Below are 21,907 nucleotides of genomic sequence, written 5' to 3' on the forward strand. Positions count from 1 at the left end.
GACGTCGTGGTCTCATATGCTCACACGATTGAACTTGGCGAATTCATGCTCGTGACTGAGCAGATTCTACTCTGGAGTTCGATAATGAGAATAGAACACGAAGCGAAAACGCGCGCGCGCTTACATTTACAGACGCACTGGATGCGAAGAACAATACGTACATATATAATAGTAACAGGAAATGGAAGAGTTATTATATCGTTACTTTTATAATAGCAATTTGATAATGACGTTGTAATTTTTTATGACTATAATAACTAATTAAACGTTAAGGTTGCACTGAGGTTAGAAAAGTCATTTTGTAAAGTAACTTGTCACCATTATGCGTTATTTACCGAAAAAAATAGTAAGTAACATGTAACGAGTTACTTTTTCCGTTACAAATAATGAAAGTTAGTTAGTAAATAAAAAGTTACTTTTTTTTTTTACTAAGAAATGACTTTTTTAACTCACTACAGTAACGTTTAACTTTTCCAACTTTAGGATGTCATCATTACTATATCGTCATAAAAAATTCGCAACGTCATTATTAAATTGTTATTATAACAATAATTGTTATTATAAAAAGTAAAAGATAAATAGCAACGGCGTTACAAATCACATGTACTTCCATTCCCTGAATAGTAATATATTTTAATCGTTATATTAACAAATGAGGGGGTACAATTTTTTTACAACTGTTTAGGGATTATTTTATTTCTTCATTTATTATGTGTTTTTTTTTTTAGAAAATTATAATAATAATGAATAAATACATTAAAACAAAATTAATAAAATTCCTATTCACATCGTCACGAAATCGCTATTAGTTATATTTTAATTATTTAAAAACTAGTTCAGAATTGTTGATACACCACACAACTAATTGTGATACGATGATTTTTAACAGAGTTATGAGCAATCAAAGTCAAAACGCTTTTTTCAGTTAATCCAGATAACTCAGTAATAAAAAATTTTCGGAACAATTTTTAAAAAATGATTATGTAGGGAAAACTTTAAGCTTCTATAGAAGAAAATCGAAAATTTTATAAATTCGTTTTGAATACGTGACAGGCCTACAAAGTGAGAAGAAAATTTTCCCTTTTTCCAGCTTGTAGTTTTCTATATGTAAAAATTACCAAGCTTACAGGAATATAGTAATTTTTTGAAAGTAGAAATTTTAAACTTTAAAATCCTTTTTTGAAATTTAAATTTTGTTCATTTTTAACGAATATATTCTATGTATAATTTTGAGCTAAAAAGTACATTACTTTCCAACTCAATATTAACTTTAGGGGCCGATTCTATAACTCTTAACGACAGTCGTTGATGTCGTTGCGCAGATATTACGTAGAATAAAAAAGCTGCACAATGACATCCAACGACTGTCGTTAAGAGTTACAAAATCGGCCCCTTAATGTATCAATTTTTTTTTTAGTGTAATTTCATTATTATAATAATTTTCGGTTTCCACGAAGAAAAATAAGTACATAAGAAAATATAGAAATTTTATTTCTGTGATTCCTGAAAAAGTAAAGGTTTGCTTTCCTTTTGCTTTTCTTTTCGCCATATTATCCTGATTGACTGGCTTCAACGTGATACGGTTTTGTAATGCGAAAAGTTGGCAGTATTTTGGTGTGGGATTTTATTTGTCTACGTAACGCCGAACGCGGTTATCCGGAGACGAGCCAATTCAAAATCAATAAAACTTGATCAGGCCGTCGCGCTATTCGACCGCCGCGTCGAAAGAGCACACGGTACATGAAACACCGGGACCATGAAACCATTATCGCGTACACACCAACACGTAGCCGCTTGAACACATCCCCCGAAACCGTATATGTGTGCACGCTATGGGCATGCAATTTACGTCCACCTCTGAACTGAAACTCGACGCAACGACAGATAACAACCTTTTATGTCATTAGCTCTATTGCCAACGGCACTTAATTAAAAAAAATAGAAAAAAAGTCAATAGCGCGAAAGCCTTGGAGATAAAACCTAAGGCTATTACCAGGTGAAATTTTTTTAACCAACCAACGTTGAAATTGCAACCAAGTCGTCGGCGAAATTGATGAATGCTTCTTTGATAAAGACTGGAAAAATTTACTTGTAATCTCCGGATAGAACAATGTAAATCTAAATTCTAAATGTTTCAAGGCGTGTATTCTTATTTAGATATATCGTAAGAGAATAAAAACAAAAGTAGGGGAAGTTGAGAAAACTGCAAATACTTAAGAGAAAAGTTATATAAAACCGATTATTTATCAATTAATAAAAATCTTTATTCCAAAAACTCCAGTTATTTGACTTTAAACAACAATAATTACATTTATATGCAGTATTATTAACATAAACTATAATTTTAAAACAAATTACCTCCTGCCGCGGGGCAATGCTAAATTTTGTATTTTGTTTAAAATTACAGTTTGTGTTAACAATATGTAAATGTTAATTATTATAATTTAAAACCAAATCCTTTGAATAAAGATATAATTGATAAATAATCATTGGCTTTATTTTACTTTTCTCTTGCAATTTCCTCTCCATCAAAATCATCGGAAACATGTAATGGTATTTATTTTGAATGGCGTGTGCGTTTTATGGTCACATATTATAGTACGGCACTAATCGTATATCGGATTATTACTCGATGCGAGAAATGAGAGGTTATCACTTCTCTAATTTACTGCAATCGTTCGCGTTTATCTCATGTTTGCAATTTCGCCATTTCGCTTTTTATAACGCTCTCTTTTGATGAAGAGTAAAATTTTTCTTCGCTGTAATGCCTTGTCAACTAAATTGGACTTTGAAAGTATAGTTGATGTTTTGATTGTAAATTCTGGTTGATAAAAAAATAAATAAAATATAATCTAACTTCTATGATAGTAAAAACTAGTTGTTAAAGTTTTCACAAGAGCATGCAAGAATTTTTTCAGTCCAAAACGATATAAAAATCTTTATATGAAGCTCAAAGACTGATGGATGGTGCAAAGTTCTACATGGCCGACGGAGGATTAACTTAATTAATTTTCATCGCGTGCTTTTGCGCATTGGAAAAGATGACATTGGACGGGATTATCTATCGCAAGATAATTGCAAAATCGGTGCCTGGTCACGTTAATTAATTAAGTCGGTTTTCGGGCATAGTTATCGATCAATCGCAAATGTACATCAAATTGGGCTATGCCTCTAGCAAAGCTGACGCGCATTTCCATCTTGTTGATCCGATTATTGCCAGCGGTATAAGATTATTCCGTGCCCTTTCGGCCATAAAACTTGCAATAGAAATTTAACAGATGTTATTTACCTATCTTTTGGAAAGAGAACAAATCGTTCAGGACAGGAAGTTCGATTAAGCGAAACGCTAAGCTAATCAAGTTAAATCATTTTCGGCAGAATACGCTTCTCTCGTTTCGCGTCCACGTACATTATCATCTCTGATTATCCGAATAATTCATGATGAGAATAAAGCATCAGCCGCATACGCGCTAGTTTGCAAGGCAAACGATGCTACGAGTTCTCTGTTTACATCGCGATCTTTGTCGTCACGCGAGTATTTCGTCGTCTGTATTCGTTAACGTCGCAACGTTTGATATACATGGCCTTTACTGCGTTTCGCACTCTAGGTGAAGTTATAATGTATCACGTAAAGTAATGCTACAATGTATGTTCGTATTTCTAGCTCGGTAAAAGAGAAAGATTATCGGGGTGAACAGCGCATAGCTCTCAAGGATCTTCAACTAACTGTAATTGATTACCGAGTTTACTATTTGAAAATCAGCTGATTCTTTCACTAGTAAGCGCGTCGAAATACTTTACGTCGTTCACTCATATTCGCTCCGACAGCAATAATCTTGCACCTTAGCAGCGGATTGACGTTATCATTCAAATATTTAAATGTATATTAATCTTTCATTACTAGGCAAATGTAATATTATATCAATCCTACATTTTTATTTAATTCATAGGCACTCTGGGTCTTTCTTTTCCAACCCAAATTTTTTTTACTGTTTGTTCTAGGTTTTCAAAAAAATCTAGAAAAATTCAGGATTACTTTTCGACATTTTTTACATTGCCAAATAGTTATTTAATTTAAATCTTTAAAAATCTTTATTTAATAAGAATTGAAATTTGTGCCGAGAAATTTGGAAATTCACTTGGATAAAAAAAGACTTAGTGTGACTTCTATGAAGTTGGCACCTTATTTTTCAAAAAATGAAATTTTGACAGTTCTAATGCACTCCGAAAAGTTCTAGAGTTCCTGCCCAAAATTAAAAATAGTTCCGGCGAATTAATACAAAAAAAATTAAAAATTTGGGGTGCTAACTTCACAAAATAGAACAAAAAATCGCGATATCATTAATCCTAGCGCTTTAAATGATAATAACTTTTGATAGAACTCTTGGGGTGCTATCTAGAACTGTCAATAGAACTGCCGTAATATTAAATTTTTAATGTACAAATTTTTTGTCCCTCAGATGTGAGAGAATCGGACGTTGACAGTTCTGGGTAGTACCCCAAGAGTTCTATCAAAAGTAATATATCAATTAGTGCTTTTTTCTTAAAGTGCTAGGACTAATGATTTATATAGAACAGTGTCTTAATGTATGTAATAATGAGTTAGAACACGTATTTTGCGTTATTGAAGAATATTTTTCTTGCAAAATAATTTTTATTTTCTTAAAAAAATCAAATATTAAATTTTCTAAAATATTTTATCATAATAATTCTTGCTTACCAGAAGCTATTCAATAATTGTTATAAATTTACGTCGAGAAGTTTCTATAACAGACTTGCAAAGATTGAAGTCAGGAAATATGTGAATCTGGAAATTCCGTGTTTTGCATATGAAGTCTTACAAAGCTTCAAGTAACAAGGATTTTATATCGCAACTATTTTTTTTATAAGCGAATATAATTTTATTTAAAAAAATAAATAAATAGAGGCTCAAGAGAATAGGCACTGTTCAGAATGCGCAAATTGTTCAAAGAATATCTCTCAATATAAAAGTTAAATTTATTGAAGAGAACAAAGAAAAATCATTAAATGATAATAAATTTTGTACATTTCGATTAGTCAATCTTCTTCAGCGATAATAACATAATGTTATATACTTAAACTGCCTAATGTATACGAAAACAAAAATCGGAAGATGCGAAATTCATTTATTGCAGTTTCCAAGAAAGCCAAATTAAATTATACAATAATTGTTATAAATTTACATCGAGTTTTAAATTTACGTTTAAAAAAGAATATTAAACTATCTGTCGAGAATACATTTTCCCATGCCAGTTACAAGGCTGGCTGGAACTCACACTTTTCGTGATCTTATATGTGTCTTCAATAATAAAATAAAATAATTTTTTTTATATGGGAAAATGGATGTACAATGAACTCATCCATCAACGGAAACTGTAAACACATAAAGTAAACTGTTAGTCCAAAGTCTCGATAGCAAGGAACGTCCACAATCAAAAAATTTTTAAGTCAAATTATAAAATAATAAATAGATAATAAATAAAATGTACAGTACGAAAAGACGTGTCGACCATACATCGTCAAGCAGTGAAATGAACAGAAATCGTGAAAGCTCGCCGATCATTTAAAAATAAAAAAAAATTTAATGTCAATAATAAATACAAACTAAGAGTTAAAATAATTAAAATATACTTGATTTAATAGTTTTGTGTCTGTTTTCAAATTAATACTATTATTCTGTTGAGCTCTCTGAACAGCGCCTATTCCCTAGAGCCCCTTTTTATTTGTTTTTTAGTTACTTTTAAGTTAAGGAAACGTGATATTCAAATTTTATATAATTTTATCATTTTAAATTTTTGATTAACAATGAATTGTTAACATTCTCTCACGTATATAACACCGTCTTTATGTAATTGTTTAATATTTTTTTTTAAACATAAATTGAAAACTTGATGTAAATTTATAACAATTATTGAATGGTTTCTGGTAGGCAAGAATTATGACAAAATATTTTAGAAAATTTAATTTTTTTTTATATTAATTCACCGGAACTATTCTTAATTTTGGGCAGGAATTGCAAAACTCTTCGGATTTGAAACTGTGACCAAAATTTCATTTTTTGAAAAATGAGGTGCCAACTTCACAGAGGTCTTAGTGTGCCTGAAGAAATAAAATTTTCCAAGTTAAAAGGCTATGAAGTATAGTAATTATTGTACACAAATTTCCAACTAGTTGTGTATTACATAGATACAACTTATATATCTAGATTATTTTTACAAACTTATTCCGAACATTGCGATCGCATTGGAAATTATTCTCAACGAAATCACAACATATAAAATTCTATCCTGTTCCTGTGCACAAGTCAAATCACCACTCAGCTGCACACTTTGAATCTTTCACCGTGGTTGTAGACAAGTGATTCAAAGTGATTCAAAAAAGAATGTACTGGACGATGGATTTATGCCATATTAGAGCTTATAAATAGATAGAACTAAGTGATTAGAGATTATGAATTGATAAAACTAAGTGATTAGAGATTATAAATAGATACAACTAACAATAAGTGAATTGCTCACCCAACAGCCAAGAGCGAAAAATGATAAGTTTTTTTTTAAATTAAATGTATATTATTAAAAAGAGTGCTGCTGATGATCGAGTTTATTCTCAACAATTTTTCAATGCATGTGAGAACGCAATTCATTATGAGCGTACGTCGCAAAATATATCTCGCGTTACCGCGCGAATTAAAGCGCGAAATCCGGCTTTTGCTGAAAACGAAATAACTATCTTCCACATCCATTTTATCTTCTTATCTCTGGTGAAAAAAATTGTGATGAAACATGGTTTCTCTATTTTGAAATTGATGTCTTTACTTCTTATGAAAACGCGTATAAGAAAAAAAATCATAATTTTATTGTTTGGGAGAACTAGTTAATAGAACGATTAAATAATCGCGTTTATCCGCGCGATTATTACGCGACCTAAAATCGGTGACATACCGCTGACATGGAGATCGGCGAAGATTATTCGGGGCTTAGCAACACTGCGGTTATGCAAATAAAGCGTTAACCGGCCGTGCGGCTACATCTCGCAAGCCGCCTTGATCGAATCCTACGCTGTTCCGCTTACGGCATTGACCGCCAACGATGCGGCTGATAGTCGCGCATAACATCGTGCGGTTATAGTCACGTGGAGATGAATGCGGCATTCGCTCCTGCAGGAACGAAGCAGTTGCGACGGAATCGATCCATTCTCTCGCCCTCTCTCATTCTCTTCTCTCTCCCTTTTTTTCTCTCCTTCTCTTTTTCATTCATGATTTACGCATACAGAAGAGAGAAGAGTTTTACGTGCGATATCTGCATTTAAGCTCAACTCACACGATTCCCATGGGCGCGGGATCTCGAATACGTCCGATCAGCACGTCACGGCTATATCGAGACTTCCAGTGCGAGACTTTCTATTCGCGATCCTTCGTAGGTTCCAATAAGTAACTCATTGGTTGAAGCGAGCGACTATCCATGCTCTACCAACTAAGCAGACTGATTCCCGAGCATGATACGCAGCTCACTCGTCAGGGCCCCTAGCCAGCATATAGCTATCAATCACTACCCCCGCGAATTCTATCCATGACTGGGCGTGGGCAATTGCCCAGTCTCCGCGGTACCAATCTAGATCATCGGTCGGATCTTCGTAGCCTAGGCTACTCCCAGTTTGCGTCGCCTACACGCGCGACACTGATCAGCGCTTCAGGAGCCGCCGGGACGCTACTCCCCGGGGACGCTCCACAGGAATCGCTCAGCAACCCGACCCCGGGCCTAGCCCCGAGGCAGGGCGCCAAGCTTTCAGCCTGAGCAGCCTCCTCCCATGCTAAAAAATATATTGGCTTATCCATGATCCCGAGGCAATCAAGTAATTAGATAGCCTCGTGCCTTATCGGAACAAGCCGACCTTATATGGGGCGCCGATAAAACTTGAACTCGAAACGGTAAGTCACGAGTCGAAACGCACAAGGCGTCAAACCACCGAATTTACGCATACAATTGGAAAATTTATGATAATCAATTATGATACGAATTTGGAGAATAAATGGACCGATGAGAATAAATCTAATTATATTAGTGAAATCTTATATTTGAACAAAGCGAAATCTTAGTGCTTAAATATTTTTGTATGAATTTATTTTCATACCTGATACTGCAAACTGCTTGAGCAGAACTAGAGTAATAATATTACTTATTAAATTGATAAGCCTATTAAATTGATAATAATTTTTTATGCTAATAAACATCTTTAAAAGAATAGAAATCTGATGTTAATAAAAATCTTAAATCTACGAATAATTTATTGCGAAATATTTTTATTATTTCAGTCGGGATTCGAAACCGAATTTTTTAGACTAATGTTTCTAGCCAATGAATATTTTATTGTATTGCTCAGATAAAAAATCTTTAAATAAAGATAGATGATATATAGATATTCTTTAATATTATATTTAAAATTGTGTTCTTAAGTTGATCATAAGAAGAATTTTATTAACTTGCAATATAAACTGAAAAACGGGTTGGCAAAAATTATTGTATAATTATATAGTATATTGATTGGAAACTTTTGGCAGCCACTTGTACACATATTATGTATTCTACTGCATTTTCGTTTTATATTTTGTGACTTTTCCTCGTAAAAGCAGAGCACGAGGAAGTGTGGACTAATTCTAAGACGCTTCGAAGAACAAACTTTCTATCTAGTTTGACTTATTTATCTTCACCTTGTTTTCACTAGTAAAGAGGATAAACGTGACAGGCTTATTTGCTAATATTCTTAACGGAGTTATTTCGAAAAGTGAAAAAATTTCAAAAAAGCGTGATTTAAGAGGAAGAACATTTTTAGACTGCAGCAAAATTTTGGAACGAAATCAAGTCCCACGCAGTGTTGCGACATTCGTCGACTAAAGTCGTTGCATTTAACTGACTGTCTTTTATTACCCTTCTGGGTGAAATTTAATAATAACAATCCTAACAGCAGAGATTTGCTCGTGAAAATTGCCTAGTCGCAACGAGTTAAAGCGTTTTCGCACTTATAAGTAAGGTAAACGTTGTTTCGATCGGGCGTATCGCGCAGGGTCTTGTTGGACGTTTCCACGCCCGAGTCTAAACGTGTCAACGGCGACGGTGGTGGAAGGCACGTGTATCCGACGCGTACAGATAATTACGTGTCAACACAAGTACACGGTAGCATGTCGTACTTAGTACTCTGACCTGCCCGCACCACAAGCTTTCGTTTCACCGACATCTTGGTAGACGACAAATAATTTATGCTCAGATGCGATTATACACGCATATCTACTTGTTTTCTTCTTTTCGCATTTATATCTTTTAAAACAGCACAGTCGTATTTATATTTCTGTGACAGCTTAATTATATGTTTATGCAACAACTTATTCATGGAATCGTGTGGAATAGTAAGAAGGAATGATTTAAAGCCGTAAGAATCATTTATGAGACTTAAGAGCAGTAGCGAGTCCACCTGACGACTGTGGCCAATCTTGCTTTTGGCTCGTACATGCATATATATATATATATATATATATATATATATATATATATATACACATACCTAATGTTACCTGATCCATTACCTGATCCATTATCTGGTAATGTTCTCGTTTCCGTTTTGCATCATATATTGGCAACTATCCAGCTCGCCAGGCTTTCGACTACGATCCTGTGATACCTGGGTGATATGAGGGTAGTGTCCAGTTTGAAACAAATTTTAGAATTTGCGTCGACTCAACAGTAACAAGATACGGATGTCGAAGTAGAAAATCGCGATCTTGTAAAACAAAAAGTAGGAAGAAAATTGGAGTCAAGAACGCGAGGCAAGTAAATTGGCTGAGCAAAGGATGTCTAGCCAGCGGCGAAGTGTCTAACATCTCGCGATACGTTTCCACCGAGTCTGCGTCTGTCTGTTTCTTGTCAATGGCTCACGGGCGCAGGTGCGCCGCTTAAGACTGTTGGAGTCCCCGCGGCAGTAGCGAAGGTAAACTCTATCCAGTACTCTGTCGTCGTATATATCCGTTTTGCTGTAGAGCGAGCGAGATGAGACGTGCGAGACAGAGAGGTAGAGAGAGAAAATGAGTGAGTGAGTGAGTGAGTGAGTGAGAGAGAGAGAGAGAGAGAGAGAGAGAGAGAGAGAGAGAGAGAGAGAGAGAGAACAAGAGGGAGAGGGAGAGAGAGAGAAAGGGCTAGGCTACATGGCAAAGCATAGCGCAGCATAGGCAGCTATCGTGAGGTACGCGGATCAATATTCCGTCCGGTCCATCCTCTGACCCCATATATATCTTCTCTCTTTTCCTCTTACTTGCGTATCCCACCCACCGTTGTCGTCGCTGCTGCCTCGTCTTTCTTTGCTTCTCTCGTTATATACCACCCTCGTGCACGTCTCTCCTCGCCACGTCGCTTTCTTCGCTTTTCACCACTCCACCTTAAATCCATGGCCCTCCAGGCGCCGCTACATTACGGCTGCTAAAGCGACGTCTCGGTATCTGCCCTTCTTTCCTTCATTCTTTCTGCTTTTCTTTCTGTACCTGTACCAGAAACGCGTAGGCTTGGTCGCGATTAATTTGTCTGTGGCTTCGGAGCCTGCCTCGTCGATGTTAATCTGGCACTTATTCTAATGATACAAAAACATGTTATTCATTTATTAGATGATTTATTAGATAAAAAGACGAAAAGATTACGTTGTTTATTATATGAAGACTAATTGTGTCGCGCGTTTTTTCCTGAAGGAAATTTATTTTGTTTGAGTATAACAGTTCTAACATTTCTCAGCAATTGTCCATGCAAATTAAGTGTTCTGAGCGGAAGAGCCGTTCATAACGGCCGGAGAGATTGCTATAAATTATGATTACTAAAGAGTACAAATGTTAAACATATTTATGAATCATAGATATTCCGTGATCCGTCCAATTGCGAAGTCTTGATCTTTTTGAAAGTGCTTCAAAGCCATAACTTCGCTTTTGTTATACGCTACTAATGTTATGTCGCCTCGGTGACCTATATATTCTCTCTATCTTAACTTATTGCGTCTTTGCCTTCTCATTTCGTTTCTTCAAAAGAAGAAATGATGCGGCACCATTGTCTCTTTTCTTTGGCTTATTGACCATCGAGTCTACTCGAATCTCGACCAGTATTAAGGTGTTTCTTCGCTTTGACAAAGTGCACCTTTTGTCTTTCTATTCGTTTCTATCTTTTTTATCTTTATAATTTTCCATCTAGGTATAGTTGTATATCTATAATAAAAAATATACAAGTGTAGCTTGTAATTCAACAGTTAAAATTATTTGTACTTTTACTTTGGACTTACTTGAATCAGAATTTTTTATCAAATATATACACACATATTTAATAGGAAGATTTTATGTATATTTACACACACACATACACACACATACATATATATGTATATATGTATGTGTGTGAATATATTCATTTCTCTCACACCCGGTAATTTTTTTCCTCTGCTGTCTTCGTGTCGGTTCGAATGGTCGCTTATCCATTCACGTCCATCGAGTCACCGTCAGCCCGCTACTTTCCTTTCGACGTATGCCTGGAAATGGCAGCTGTCGCATCCGCTGTCAATTATCGTGTCGCGGATTCTAAAAGGTTGGCTTTACAACCACATCGATTCCGGTTCGACATTGATCACTGCGCATCTATAGGCTCCTTTTCTCGTTTCGTCTTTCTTCATGATCGGATTTGTAATAATAGGAATGAGATTACACCAAGTTTATTAACAAGGAAAAAAATTGACAAGATTGGCAGTGCTCGGAGTTTATTAATGATTTTCACGTTTTTACGCAAATACATCAGTATTTTGATATTAACCTTCAAACTCGATTATACTTCCATATTTTCCAGTGCAGTGAGAGAAGCTATATCATCACAATATTGTGAATTTTTAATGTAATCTTTTCGGGGGGGAAAAAAAAAAATTTCAGTCGAATTAAATCTGAATTGATGTTAGAAGGAATTACATTCAGACTCTCGCGATCATGATATATAGTATGGATGTCTTCGATCATTAATATTCAGTGCCCGAATGCAAGTTTATCGAATTATTCCAAGTAGGTCGCGGAATTGGTTTTGGCATTCTCGGTTATTTAACGAGCCACTATCGGCTACAATGGAAAGATCTTGCGCAAACAAGTTGTGAAAAAAAAAAAAGAAAAAGGGTCGTTTTTTAATTCAATAATAATAATATCAAATTCGACATGGTTAAATGTGCCAAAGTACAGAACGTAAGTAAGGCAGTTATCAGCGATATTTGGATACCGTTCAACGTGTCGCGTTGAAGTCGCGCCACAAATATAATCGAGTGACATATGTACGTATCCGTACGGCGTAAACATGGAACGACTCTTCGCCATGTTTACATTAGGCGCTATTCTGGACAAAATCGAATTACCAATCACGCGGACGACGGAACTGACAGTGTACAGAAAATTTAGCGCGAACAGTCATTGTCGTCGGAAACGTCACACGGGAAACGTCCGTTGCCGTGATTGGTAGATTTCAATCTACGAAGATTGCTTGCTGTAATTGGTAGATTCCTCGTTTGCGTCCAACTCGAATCCAACATGAATCTAATAATTACAGCTCGCGAATCAGATCCTTAATGCGGAGATTCCTCCGCTTGATCTTTATGAAATCTACACTACAATCTAAATAATAGCTTCTATGATTCAGCTAATTCTGTCCTTAACCTTCCGCCGACAATGTTGGATTTTAAAGACATATTTGACTTTTTGATTGTGAATTCGGATAGGTAAATTATATCTGTAAAAAATAAGTAAAATCCAATCCCTGTGATAGTAAAAATTATTAAAGCTCTCACAAATATATAAGAATTCTTTCAGATTTTTATACAGTCCGGAATAAAAATCTGTACTGAAGTTCAAAGCAGAGTTTTGTCGTATGTATATTTCAAAATTACGTTTACATGGAATTTTTATTTATTTACTTAGTTAAAGGAGGATACAATTATTACTTTTTCGCGACCGTTCGTTTTATTTCTACATTTTCTTCTGTGTTTTTTTATGTATTTTTCTTCATGGAAATCGAAAATTATCATAATAATAACAACGCTAATTGGTTTCAAATAAAGAATAAAATCTTCATTCACATCATTATGAAATCACTGTGTTATGCTTCAAAACTAATTTAAAGTTGTTGATGTAACTCTGAATTAATTTTTAAATGATTGATGTGACAGCAATTTGGTAACGATGTGAATAAGAATTTGATTCTTTATTTCAATGTATCAATTTTTCTTTGAGTGTAGCGTTATATAATCTAGTATAATACAACGACAAAGAACGTACGCTTCGATGATCCATAGATTGATGACACGTAAAACATAGTTTATATAGTTTATATTGTATACATATAAATATAGACTTTTTATATTTTACGCGTGAATGCACTGCCCTCGAAGACTTCAGGTCGCGAACGAAGATTAAAAATTTCAAATTGCTGCCAGAGGAATAAACACTATAGAGAAGTATCCAATATATTTTCCATAGATATCTTTATAATTATTACAAAATTATAAAAAAATCGTATATTTTAGAAGTAGGACAAAGAATCGCGAATAGTCTTACTTATATTTTTATTTAATAGAAAATCTTTAATAGAAATCCTCTTTTTAGGGAAGAAAGAGTACCCCTTTTTCTTTAATTAATGATTCAGATGCACAAAAACGATTGCAGTCATTTGCAATGTAGTGCAGAACGATAGTAAACATCGGGCTAATCACACGTTGTTCACGATCGTAATGAGATTCTAAAAGGATTACGCATACCAATTGCGTCATTGGTTGACGGGTTACGCTCAACACTTGTTCCATTGTACGAACTTCTATACTCCACTTTATATGCGGAAATTCCACGCAAACTGTTTGCATGCGTTTCGATCCGGCGAAAGAAAACAAAGCGTCCTAGTAATCCCTCTGCAATTTTGCATCCAATTAAAAATTCCGACGCGCGAATATGCCTGAATTTCTGTTAGCGTGAATATTTTTTCTGAAAACTATGTTTCTTTATCGAAATACTTGGCGAATTGGATAGTTGAACGTCACATGCAAAACAGTCATTAATTGGAGGTGCTCTCTTCAAGCGCAGTAATATTCTCTGTTAATTTACAAAATTACAGAAAGCTTTCATATTTTCATTTCGCTCCAAATGTTTGCGCAAATGATCGACGCTATCATTTCACCATTTTGCGTTGATGGCAAATTGCTTGTTAGAGGCTTATTGTACAACAGTCGAGTTTGTAATTACGACAATAACATCGAATGTAATTACTCCGCTGTAAGTAATATCGTTCAGATACATTTGTAATATTCGCGATGTTAAATAAACACAGCCGTTTCGTCGTTTCCTATCGAGTTTGCGTGTGACATAGTTTCCCCTGTTCCTCTTTCACTCTGTCAAACACGTGGCGAGGCAATCACATTTGATTCTCGAATCCTGGAAATTAATACATCTCTTCGGCAAAGTTAATCAACATTAAAAGTGCATTCACTGTAACGATCTATTAAAACGAAGTAAGCGAGTGAATGTTTCTTTTATTTCTGAGAAAACGACGATAAATAACCGATCTTTTATTATTTTTACATTGGAGATCTTATTATTTTGCAGTGAAATAAGAAAAGAATTATTACCGGCTTCTAGAATGTAAGGAACGAGAAGCCAAATAATAATAAATAATTTCTTTTATATAGTAACATTTACCACGATATTGTCACACGAAGTATACGAGATAAAATAGTATCCAGTGCTGATTACATAATCAACTTTAGCGCATATTCGGCACTTAAAAATTTGAAATTTATTAATATTTATTAATATTGTACTTTCTCTATAAAAATCCTATTAAATTCGTATACATACGAAACAATTATGTGAATATCTTACATTTATATAATAACATATTTTTTAACAGTTTATTTTTTTGTACTTTTGTATAGTTTATTGCATTTGTTGTTATTTATTATCGTTATAATATTTCAATATAAAAAAATGATAACAGAAATTTCATTTTTTAAATAAATGCTTTAAATAATCCAGATTATTTAAAGTTTTATTGCAATTTATTGATTAGTTATTTGATAAATAAATAAAGTTTAGTGAAAAGTAAACTTTATTTATTTACAAAATAACTAATCAGTGAATCGCAATAAAACTTTGCACAAATAATTTTGATTATTTAAAATATTTATGTATAAAAAAAAATTGTTCTCTTCGTATTTTGAGTTAAAGTATTATAAGAATAAAAAAATAATAAGTAAACTATGAATATTTATCGTTAAATAATTTATTGTTAAATAATATGATGTTAGTCGTACAACTGATTTATAAGTACATAGTTTTAGTATTTATATTTATAGAAAATATATAAATAATTAAATATATAAATAATTATTACATTTTTACTTATAATCAACCCTAGCGCATTGTTTCACATATGAATAGTTACTTACGTAATAATTGTGACGAATACACCAACTTTTAGAAGCGAAAGACGAAACTTCAGAGATGAAACTTCAACTGCATGATCAGATATAGTTGCGATCGCATGTGCAATGAAGCAATGTACCGGAGTCGATTAGATTTGGCACTTTAATATCCAGTATCAAGACACTATACTGTGCAGCGTTGTTATACGATATTAAAGCAGTTCGTGGCGACATTATTTAGGAGAGAGAACTCGAGTAATTTAGTGCACGTAATTAATATCCTTGCGGTCGTACGTCTATATGTTTCGCCCATGTTGATCGCTATCCTCTCGCAGATACGCGACGTAAAAGCATTGTCTGTTATACATACGTATATACGTCGATATAAGTCTTGATTGAACGTTTCCCCCAGTTTTCGCGGCGACCGAGTTACCAGGTATCGACTTTCGGAACTATCGGTTACCCGAGCTTTTCCCTAGATTGAATATTCAAATTAGTTGTGTTCAAACCGCGGGGAATATATCGCTCTTCCGATCTTAATTTCGAGCGTAATGCCGACAATATGAGAGATCAAAGGTCTCGAAAAAGTGGTTACCCTCCTCTTCTACAGGAGAGTTTCTTGCTTTGTCCTCCGATCTCGGAATGCATTTATACTTCTTCCTTAGCCGCTTCGTATCCGCTTACATCCCGCTGGATTATTCGCATAACCGCGTAGTCGATAAACTCTGCGGTGAAACGTTAAGACAAGTTAAGGAACGCTTTGCATTCTATCTGAATAGATGAGTATCGAAATGCAATTACTTATTTCTCTTTATTCTTCGAGAATCTTATAAAAAGACTCTTCGAATCTAAATTTAACGACAAACTATTATCTTATACATAGATAATGAAAAATATTATTCAATATGATGAATATGTATTGAGAGAATAGCATTATTTTTATAGTAGATTTTAAAACTAGTATTATACATTGACCAGGTGATTAGGTTATTCGAATGTAAGTATAATGCATCAACATTGGGAAAATACAATAGATGGAAGTAGAGTTACTTCCGAGATGGATTACTTGTTTTCTATCGCACCATCGCATCGGTTTTTGCTGGATGCACACACGAGAACTGTATGATGAGTGTTTATAGGGAGAAAGAACTGAGTTTCTCATTGGCGAATACTGGGAATGAATACTAGGAAATGATCAAAGGCTAGATGTTACAGTAAACAATCATTAAAATAAAAAAATTCGAATTCAAATTTAAATATCATTGGACTCTTCAATGTTTGGCAGTTCTTACATTTTTTTTAATTAATTTTCAGTTGTATTTGCGAATGCTAATTGCAAAACGTTATAAAATAATAACACTAATCTCAATTTTTGTATATAAGATATTGAGAATGATTTATGTAAAGTTGTATTGCGATGCATAGATTAGTTGTTATGAAAATAAACAAAATTTATTTATTTGTTTATTTACAGAACAATTAATTTCTACATCGCAATGAAACTTTGCATAAATCATTTTAAATATTTCAAACATTTTGACAAAGAACATTTTGATATTTTTTATTTTTTCAATTTTAATATTATAACAAAAAATAATAATAAAAGAATAACAGATAAAGTAAACTATAAAAATATTATTCAATAAAAGTATATTAACACACATAGTAAAAATGTGTAATACATACTTAATCATGTTAAATTATGTTAATCTTTTTCTATACGTTTTTCTTATGCATTTCCACCTTATATTAATGTTATTGCGATACTGCTTGTGAAACATGAAGATGCCAGTTGTTTTATTTTATATTTTATTTTATTTTAAATATATGAAATATAAGATATCTCAGCAAACTTAAATAAAATAAGCAACTCGTCCAATCATAATCCAGAATTTTTCTCGATTTCAATCTTTATCTCGAGTTTAATTTTTTTGATTTACTGTTTCAATTTTTCCATGCCCTCCAGTCTAATGAAGCAATAAAACCGAACGAATAAAAATGAAAAAGTGTATGTTAAGGAATCAGTTAGGGAATCGATCAATCGCGGTCGAGCATTCTCGAAAGTAAGTTAAACTAGATGGCAATAGTGAATTTATATTTTCTTTATTTAGTTAATAGAAGTTCTTTATAGTTGATATACATGTTTGCCCTTTGGCAGTACTGCTGTAGCTATTTCAATTATCATTGTATGTATTTAAGTCATATAAAACGAAAAGCAAGTTTGAAAAATTTTAACGTTCAGATTCTTATCTACGATTTAAGGTGAGGCAAGCACATATTATTTACTTTCTCTATATGATTAAAAAATTAGAACGTAATAAATGAAAAGCACATGTTTTATCAGGATTACTTTGATTAAATTGGAATCTTTGAAAAGTTTCTCCATTTTATGATTTCTCATTTGCAATGAGTGACAATTATCGTTCAGTGATTGATCATTTATTGGAATCTAAAAACGAAGCTGAAATGAGGTCCGAAAAAGACAAAAGTGAACAAGATAACGACTCGCAAACATCCACTCCGTCGTGCGTCTCGAAGATGAATTATACACTGCCGAAATATCGGAATAACGTAAGTCCCGCGATTGACAAGATCATGCGAATGATGAACATTCCGAGCTTGATAACGTCTGAGGACTCGTCCAGCGACTTGCTGACATCGAAGAATCGCATTCTCTCGTCTAATTTTTGTTGCGGTGGTAACGAAAACGTCACAATTCCTATCATGGGAAAAGAATGTTTGGATATATGCTTTTCGAGTCCGAAGCCGTTTGTCAGTACTTGTAAAAAATACAGCACAGTGAAGGATCGCATGTACTCGTTGTTCCAGGATGCACAGAAACCGCAATCGCAAGAAATGACCGAGCTGCTTTCGAATGACGAATCAGAGGATCCTTCAAATTACGAGGTAAAATAGATGCCGTGATATATTATAATTGAAAAAGAAAGCAGGTAACGAAACAATAAATATGTATAGGAGAAAATCTATGTATCCGAGGTGACTTTCTTACTAATGGCGTCCAACAGGAATCAAAGAATGAGGGACAATGTGTTTCAACGAATCATGCCATTACGAACCAATTCTAGAGATAGCGGTTTTAGTGAACTTGTGGAATTCGTGGAAGAGACTCGAGAAAAAAATCATGAAGATGATCGCGACTGGCAATAGCGGACTGCGTTGTTTTTTATTTTATACTTTTATGAATGTACAATTATGACTCTTAATATTTAATATTTATTCTGCTTACACGTATATAATCCATATTTTTATATGTATCTATTTGGAATTTTTATTGTGCGTTTATAACTTTATTTATATCGGCGTTATTTATGGATTCCGTTACATTATTCTTTTTTGTGCTAACATAATTTTAAATAAAACGTTTATTGAATTATACATTTAAATAATACTTTTTCAATTTAATAATTTTAATAATAATTTAATCTTTTCATATTTGGTCTTAAAAAAATTTCACTTGCAGTGCATTAATAGCCTCTCAAATTTCTGGATCCAATGTTAAGCACAGTTGGAAAGTATAGGCAATAGAAATGAAAAATAAGAGATTTTTTAATCTATCAGAAACTGTATGTATGCCAGAAGTAAATACATGAAATCTCTTCCTATCTCTTATTGTCCGTACTTATCAATTTTGTTTCAGGTCTCAAGTTTTGCTAATCACTGATCTTTTTGCGAAAGAATATATCGCTCGTTTGCTAAGACAGTGACATAAAATTGAAAAATCGTTATAAAAAAGAATAGAACTTAAAAAAATACACTTTAAAACATACTTTTATTTCTTTCCCCTCTACAATCAATTATTACATAAAAAATGCATTTCAAAATTAATATTACAAAATTTTGATAATTTAAAATATTAATTTTCTTGAAAATTTTCTTTTTTGAATTACTGTCATTATTGTAGCAAATAAATGATATATGAAATTTGTTCGATCGATTTTCGTTTAACAAGACAACTGACAAAATAGATAATCACGTTTTATATTGTGGCGCGTTTCGGGAGCTTCAAGATATGTCGCCACCTCCTGGTACAAGCGAGCGCTTATATCGATTGTATCGATTATGTTGTCCAATTAGGTGGATTTCTGCGATTTCAATGTCGCAACGAGAATCGCTCAGCTTTCAGCCCGAGGATCCTCATTTTACTCGCGAAAATCGATTTTTATCGATACGAGAAGATTTCTATATATCGTATGCTTGACAAGAAGTTTCGCGATCGCCCTGTTTTCAACATGTCCATGACAAAGAGCAAGATATTCATTCATACACCTCACGGTGCACATGATAATATATATATACACTTTTCTCCTGGAATCGTATTTTTTTGCTACCAATTCATCGCCGAACGCATCCCTGACACCGACAAGTGATCTCGACAGTGATCGGTAGGAAGTAGATAAGACGTTATACTTTACGCCAAGATTCGAGAGATTTCTACAGTGGAGGCAAATGGACCGTTCCCTGAATAATTCTTTTACACCTGTACTCAAGATGTGCGATGAGAACACGACGCATGAGGAAGCGTGCTCATCATGCGATGAGTCATTGATCGAGAAAATAGGTATGCTCAACTAGTCCACATCGAGATATCCACGCGCCTTCATCTGAACATCCACAAAGGTAGACGCAAAGGCGACTCAAGCGGACGTGAAACTCCAAGAGAAGAAACGTCTGTGAAGTAATATCTCCGTTGAGGCTTCCACAGGTTTTCTTTGAGGAAATTACGTGGTTTACGGATTAATGTGTTTTGAGACATTGTTAAGTGCCATTGTTTGACGAACATTGCACTTCACTTTATCAGAGCGAAAAGTAACCTGTAATACTGATTGCTTCTCGTCCTGATGAAGTGAACTGCAATATTCACGAAACGTGGGCATTTAACCCTCCGTCGGCAACTGGGGTCTTTAATGTTATCGTCGATATTTGGATTATAAATTCTGGTCCGTAAATTTAAATCTGTAAAAAAGTAAGTAAAACATAATTCTTCTATGATGGTAAAAATATGTTAAAGTTGGACAAGTATATCAAAATTTTTTCAATTTTCCGTGTAATCCGGAACAATAAAAAAATTTGCTCTTTTCGGAGATCCTTAACGAGGAAAATTCCATATTGCCGGTAGAGGATTGAATGTCAACTTGAACATTGCAGTTTATTTTATTAAAGTAAGAAGTAATCTGGCTACTTCTCGATCTAATGAAGTGAACTGTAATGTTTACGAAACGTTAATATTTAACAATGTATCAAGAACCGTAAAACTTCTTTGAATGCCTGTGAAAAATCTCTTGTAACATCTTCGCGGACGTTTCTTATTTGGGGAAAGAAGGGGAAGGGGGGGGGGAGGGGAACTTTTTACGTTCATCAGAATCGCGTCCGCTCTTCTGACGAACGTTTAGACGAACGCGCGTGATAAATATTACAACACAAATTTCGCACACTAAACACCTGAATGCAGAGAAACTGCGGATTGTTGACTGCAACTTGCACGAAATCTCAGTGGGGGACAAGACGAAGGACGAGTTGACATCCGATTACTCGACCATGGAAGCGACCGTCCCGGACAACGACGGTTCGTCGTCGAAGGTGATGTCCGACAGTTCGATCGATCAGTTTCCGCCGCGAGGGACGAAACAAAGCGACCGTCCGGACCGAGAGGACGCGATCGTCGATTCCGCAGTGGAGGCTAGTAATTCCGGGAATGCGGAATCGACTCGCTTGGCAGATCACCCGACGACGTCGTTCGATCACCCGAGCGCCATTGAGGACGGCAAGAAAACGGACACGTTTGACGATTTATACAATCGAAACGCCAGGTTGACTCAATGTTATATAGAGCAAATGATGGCCAAGCAGCAGAGTGGTGGTTGCTTTGGGAGTTATTGGTCGAGAAAGTTCATGAACATGTCAACGCTGTGTCGATCGCCTCAACGATCGAAAAAATCTAAAGAAACGGAGCATCACTGCGGTATAAAAACGAGTTCACCGGTGCAAGGGAAAAATCCCATTATGGAATGGAAAAATCCCATTCTTAAGTTACGCCCTTCGATGGATACTTCAAGAAGACAGACCCAAATACTCGAAAGACACAGACCAGGTAAACGTATTTCACCTTGGTGGGAAATGTTCGATCGATGATCGTAGCGTGCCGCGTAACAATAATAACGATTTCAACCTTGAGTGCCGTACGTTTTTGCATCGGCTTGGCCGACATTGCGAGATATTGTTCGCAGTGGTGCCTTGTTGTCGCCCACCTGTTACCTATTCTTTCGTAAATCGTTATCGATCGATGTGAATTGAAATATCTAATTTTTACTTATGCTGACATAGTTGTTTTAACATGTGACATAGATAAGGCAAGATATTTTCAAAATAACAGCCAAAAGGAAGAGAGAAAGAAAAGATGAGGCGAAATGGT

At 34.5% G+C, this 21,907-nt stretch overlaps 2 protein-coding genes across 10 annotated transcripts in view; both read left to right on the top strand.

Annotated features, from left to right (window-relative positions):
- Window positions 1–21,907, top strand: part of LOC105150512 (serine/threonine-protein phosphatase 2B catalytic subunit 2) — a 166,470-nt gene that overhangs the window by 36,172 nt on the left and 108,391 nt on the right. For 3 of the 7 annotated variants that reach the window (XM_087413136.1, XM_087413137.1, XM_087413138.1), the window contains exon 1: window positions 20,905–21,586. The exons of 1 other annotated variant lie outside the window; for it this stretch is intronic. In XM_087413136.1, coding sequence (XP_087269262.1) covers window positions 21,034–21,586 — 553 coding nt within the window. In that variant the 5' untranslated portion in view covers window positions 20,905–21,033. Of the gene's footprint in view, window positions 1–20,902; window positions 21,587–21,907 lie in introns of those variants that run through there. 3 more of the 7 variants (XM_087413134.1, XM_087413135.1, XM_087413139.1) reach the window with 2 other exon arrangements.
- Window positions 15,510–20,681, top strand: LOC105150494 (hypothetical protein). Of its 3 annotated transcripts, XM_011063622.2 has the most exons (4): window positions 15,833–17,739; window positions 17,822–18,048; window positions 18,307–18,384; window positions 18,454–20,098. In XM_011063622.2, the coding sequence occupies exons 2-4, from the start codon at window positions 17,884–17,886 to the stop codon at window positions 18,643–18,645; spliced, it is 435 nt and encodes a 144-aa protein (XP_011061924.1). In that variant the 5' UTR covers window positions 15,833–17,739; window positions 17,822–17,883; the 3' UTR covers window positions 18,646–20,098. The 3 variants fall into 3 exon arrangements, with proteins under 3 accessions (XP_087269268.1, XP_011061923.1, XP_011061924.1); XM_087413142.1 differs by having other exon boundaries at window positions 15,510–17,739; window positions 17,822–18,384; window positions 18,504–20,681; XM_011063621.2 differs by having other exon boundaries at window positions 15,551–17,739; window positions 17,822–18,384; window positions 18,454–20,069.

The sequence above is a fragment of the Acromyrmex echinatior genome, chromosome 14 (assembly GCF_024713525.1).
Source record: "Acromyrmex echinatior isolate Ae372 chromosome 14, ASM2471352v2, whole genome shotgun sequence".
Lineage (NCBI taxonomy): Eukaryota > Metazoa > Arthropoda > Insecta > Hymenoptera > Formicidae > Acromyrmex > Acromyrmex echinatior.

Excerpts from the sequence above, each read along its gene's own strand:
- LOC105150494 (XM_011063621.2), top strand. The coding sequence starts at position 17,884 with ATGAGTGACAATTATCGTTCAGTGATTGATCATTTATTGGAATCTAAA. Across the intron at positions 18,385-18,453 it reads AGGATCCTTCAAATTACGAG|GAGAAAATCTATGTATCCGA; the intron begins GTAAAATAGATG and ends AAATATGTATAG.